Source organism: Vanellus vanellus (genome assembly GCF_965231255.1).
Source record: "Vanellus vanellus genome assembly, chromosome: 27".
Taxonomy (NCBI): Eukaryota; Metazoa; Chordata; class Aves; order Charadriiformes; family Charadriidae; genus Vanellus; species Vanellus vanellus.
In genome coordinates, this window is record NC_138932.1 from 2,432,099 (window position 1) to 2,436,672 (window position 4,574).

Genomic DNA, 4,574 nt, shown 5'->3' on the forward strand with positions numbered 1-4,574 from the left:
AAATGTCCATCGATGGCCCCGGTAAAGGTCCATTGATGGCCCCAGTAAAGCCCCAGTGAAGGCCCAGCACTGGTCCCAGTAAGGGCTCAGTTCCAGCCCAGTTCCAGCCCGGTGCTCCCAGTCTCTCTGCCCAGTGCCCGGCCCCTCCAGCCACGGGTGGCCGCGGTGGTGGCCCCGCCCCTTTCCGCAACGGCCCCGCCCCTTTCCACCCCGTCCCCGCCTCTTCCCTACCACCCCGCCCCTTCCAGTCTGACCCCGCCCTTTCCGCGGCAGCCCCGCCTACCCCGCGTCCGGCCCCGGCCCCGCCCCGCGCAGGCGCAGTAGCGCCGCCAAGCCCCGCCCCTGGCGGCGCGGCCGAGGCGTTGCCCGAGGGACCGAGGTTACGGCCCGCCCGGGGACACCCCCCACCCCATAGGGCCCCAGGCCTGGGACCCCCCCATAGGGACCCCCATGGGTCCCCCCCGGCCCTGGGACACCCCCGTACCCCAATGGGCCCCCCTCCAGCCCAGGGACACCCCGCCCCCATAGGGCCCCCACGCCTGGGACCCCCGAGGAAGGCCTCTATAGGGACCCCCAGGCCCTGGGACCCCCCTGCACACCCATAGGGACCCCCATAGCCCCCCCCCCCCCAGCCCTTGAAGCCCCCTGGGGAGACCTCCATTGGGACCCCCACAGGGCCCTGGGGGACCCCTCTCACCCACATAGGGTTCTCCATAGAGCCCTGTCCCCCCCACAAGGAACCGTATAGGACCCTCTTGGCCCAGGGATGGAGGGGGGGGGGGTCTGGGTGCCAGCCGTGGGGTTGGTGGGTGTTGAGGGGTGCTGAGTCCCCCCCCCCCGGTGCCCCCCAGCTGCGGGCCATGAGGCGGCGGGGGGAGCGGGCACCCAGGGAGAAGGCGGTGGCAGATGAGGAGGTGAAGAGTGCGGAGAGGAAGGCCGAGCAGGGCACCGGTGAGCCCCCGGCCCTGGTAAGGGTGGGGTGGGGGGGCTGTGGGGGTCCCCTACATGTCCCCCCTCCCTCCTGCCTGCCCTGCCCGCAGAGGAGTACCAGTGCACCGGTGTCCTGGAGCAGGACTTTCCCGAGCTCTGCGCCCGGGCTGGCATCGCCGGCGTCCCCAAAGTCACCCTCCGGCCATCCCCGAGCTTCCCTGCGGATGGTGAGCGGGGCTGGAGGGGACATCGGGGTGTGGGGGAAGAGCCGTGTGTCTGTGGGGAGCTGACAGCCCCCCCCCACCCTGGTCCCCCCCACAGAGGAGGCGGCTGAGCCGACACTGCCGGAGGTCCTAGCCGGCATCGAGCGCAAGTATGGCTCCTTCCAGCCCTGCATCCAGGTGGAGAGGGAGCACGAGGACCCCCAGAGTGTCCGCGCCGTCTTCCTGCGAGGTGGGGCCCGGGGACCCCCAGGGTGGTTGTGTTTCTTCCCCCCCTACCTCCCAGCACCCAGGGGTGAGGAGCCCCTCCTGGAGCCGTGTCAGCGCTCTTGGGAGGGGAACAGCCAGATTTGGGGGCTCTTCCCCCCCTCTCCCCCCCAATTAAAGGCACCTTTAGCAAGTTTGCAGATGACACTGAGCTGAGTGGGGCGGTGACACGCCTGAGGGACAGGGTGACATCCAGAGGGACCTGGACAGGCTGGAGAAGTGGGTCCTGGTGAACCTCGTGGGGTTCAACACAGCCAAGCGCGGGATCCTCCGAGGAGAGCCATGGGATGAGGGGGAACGGTTTGACACTGACAGAGGGGAGAGTGAGATGAGATATTGGGAAGAAATTGTTGGCTGTGGGGGCGGTGAGCCCCTGGCGCAGGGTGCCCTGAGAAGCTGTGGCTGCCCCATCCCTGGAGGGGTTCAAGGCTGGGTTGGACGGGGCTGGGGGCAACCTGGGCTGGGGGGAGGTGGCCCTGCCCAGGGCAGGGGGTGGCACTGGGTGGTCTTCAAGTTCCCTCCCAACTCAAACCCTTCCGTGATTCTCTCCCATCACGCCGCCTTGACCCCCCTGTCTCCGGCAGGTTGGAAGATGGAGGAGGACATGCTGGGGGTCCTGAGCCAGTGCCTGCCCGCCCTGGCCGGCCTGCAGGCAGTGCAGTGAGTGTGGACAGGGAGGTGAGGGGGGCACGTCCCCTCCCTGGCAGCGGGTCCTGATGCCACTTTGTCACCCCCCCTCCACAGCCTCTGGAAGGTCGGGCTGACGGAGCGGCTGCTCCCGGCACTGGCGGCACTGGTGGCACGCTGCCCTCGCCTCCGGTACGTGGCCAGTCGAGGGGTGCTCCTTCGTTATCGCTAATTGAGGATCGGGGGTGGCAGGGAGGGTCATTAATGACATTAATGGTGGTGGTGGTGGGGGGTCTTCTGCAGGACGCTCAGCCTGGAGGGGACCCCCTTGCCTGAGCTCGCCTTCCAGGCGCTGATGGGGAGCGACAGCACGTGAGTCGGGAGCCGTGTCAAACCGTGCTCCGCCGGGACCCCCGGGGGACCCCCAAGGGGTTCCCAGCCCCCTGCCTGCCCTGAGACCCCCCCTGCCTGTCCTGCAGCCTGACCCACCTCTCGCTGCGCCACACCGGCATCGGGGACGCGGCCGCTGAGCTCATCGGGCAGAGCCTTTCCACCCCGCGCTCCTCCAACCGCAGCCTGGTATCGCTCGTCCTCAGCTTCAACCGCATCTCGGACCTGGGGGCCGGCTACATCGCCCAGGTGGGCACAGAGGGGGGGCACAGGCATGGGGGGCAACTGGGTGCCCAGCACCCCATCACCCATCCCATCCCCCTTTGGCCATCCAGGGTTTGCGCTTGAACCGCTCCCTGCTCTCCTTGTCCCTGGCGAACAACGCCATCGGCGACGCGGGGGCCATCAAGCTCGCCGAGGTGGGTGTCCCGTGTCCCCCCCGTCACCTCCCTGGGATCGGGGCGCGCAGCTCGAGCCGGACCCTGCCGCGACCACCGCTCCTGCCGCCGCTCAGGTCCTGGGGCCGTTCGCCCTGACCCACGCCGAAGTGGTGGAGCGGAGACGGCTGCTTTTGGCGGAGGCGTTGGGACGGTCCCACACGGTGAGTTTTCCGGTGGGGGCGCGTTCCTATCCCACCGCCGGGAAAGGTCGGAGGCTGCCGGGGGTCTGTCAACACCCTAATCCCCCCCCCCAACCTCCTCTTCCCCAGACCCTAAAAGAGATGGAGGGCCAGAGTGAGCATCCCTCCGGCCTGCGCGGCGGCACGGCCCCAGACAAGCTGCCCCCGGCCAAGCACGGCAAACCCCCCACCAAGAAGAAGGTGAGGAGGGGGGCAGTGGGTGCAGGGATGGGGTTGGGGTGACAGGGGGCGCACCCCAAAGGCAGCTGCCAGGAATCCCCAAGCTTTGGGGGCAGGCGGTTGCCCTCGGCGTGCCTCAGTTTCCCCACCCTGGGGAGGTGGGGGGGGTCCACAAGCCGCTGCCCCGTCCGTTGCAGGATTCGCTGCGGAAGGAGGAGGCGAAGCAGCCCAAGAAGCGTGAGCGAGGGGCCGAGGGGCTGTTGGGGGGTACACGGGGAGGGGGGGCTCAGCTCCATCCCTGTCCTGCCCTCCCCTCCCCGCAGCGCCAGAGCTGAGAGCCGCCCGTGGCAGAGACGCGAAACAGAGCGGTCAGGAGAAGCCGAGCCCAGAGGTGGGGACCACCAGGGGACACAGGGAGGGGGTGCCTGAGCTGTCCCCCGTTCCCTCATGCCCCCCCTCTCCATGTCCAGGCACCGGATCCGGCCGAGCCGCTGCACCCGCTGCTGGAGGAGGCCAGACCGCAGCAGGGCAGCGTCGTCCTGCCGGGGAACCGCGCGCTCCTCAACCTCAACCTCACCTGTGAGTGACGGTGGCTTGTCCCCACCATCCCCTCCTCACCCGGCTTGTCCCCGACACCCCCCTCTCGCCCCGCAGACAACCACGTCACCGAGCGAGGCCTCGGCGCGTTCCTGGCAGCGCTGGAGGAGCAGCAGCGGGAGAAGAAGCCAAAGGTGCCGGGGCGGCAGGGGCTGCTGTGCCTCTCGCTGCAGGTGAGCCGGCTGGGCGGCGGGGCTGGCATCGCCGTGGGGCTGGCATCGCCACCGGGCCCGCAGCGGGGCCACCATCGCCACCAGGCACATGGTGGGGCATCGCCATGGGGCTGGCATCACCGTGGGGTTGGTATTGCCATGGGGCTGGCGTTGCTGTGGGGCTGGCACGGCCACCAGGAACATGGTAGGGCACTGCCATGGAAGCGGCATCGCCACTGGGCATGCGGCAGAGCCGACATCGCCACCAGGCACACGGTGGGTCCGGCGCTGCCACGGGACTGGCATTGCCGCCGGGCACAGCGTGACGCCCCGCTTCCCCGCAGAAGAACCGCATCCCTCCCACCAGCCCGGCCTTTTCACGGCTCCAGGAGCTGCTGCCACCGCGGGACACCCTCCCCAAAGCGCAGGGCCAGGAGGAGGAGCAGGAATTGGGTGCCTAACCGGTGCCCGAGGAACTGCGGACGCAGCCGCGGGCGAAGCAGAGCTCGCTTCTTGTCTTTTCTTTAAAAGCAAAATTAAAAAAAAAAAAAAAAAATAAAAATTCTACAGAAAGGAAGAAAATAAACCAGA

General features: G+C 68.7%; 1 protein-coding gene across 2 annotated transcripts; it reads left to right on the top strand.

The window, feature by feature from the left end:
* Nucleotides 1-742: 742 nt before the first annotated feature.
* LRRC71 (leucine rich repeat containing 71) lies at nucleotides 743-4,561 on the top strand. 2 transcript variants are annotated; one of them, XM_082495947.1, is made up of 15 exons: nucleotides 743-951; nucleotides 1,041-1,157; nucleotides 1,252-1,383; nucleotides 2,003-2,078; nucleotides 2,163-2,237; nucleotides 2,349-2,417; nucleotides 2,525-2,684; nucleotides 2,771-2,854; nucleotides 2,950-3,036; nucleotides 3,145-3,255; nucleotides 3,432-3,471; nucleotides 3,558-3,625; nucleotides 3,705-3,813; nucleotides 3,889-4,004; nucleotides 4,328-4,561. In XM_082495947.1, exons 1-15 carry the CDS (start codon nucleotides 861-863, stop codon nucleotides 4,442-4,444), a joined length of 1,452 nt encoding a protein of 483 aa, XP_082352073.1. In that variant the 5' UTR covers nucleotides 743-860; the 3' UTR covers nucleotides 4,445-4,561. The 2 variants fall into 2 exon arrangements, with proteins under 2 accessions (XP_082352073.1, XP_082352072.1); XM_082495946.1 differs by having other exon boundaries at nucleotides 3,889-4,561.
* The last annotated feature ends 13 nt before the right edge of the window (nucleotides 4,562-4,574 follow it).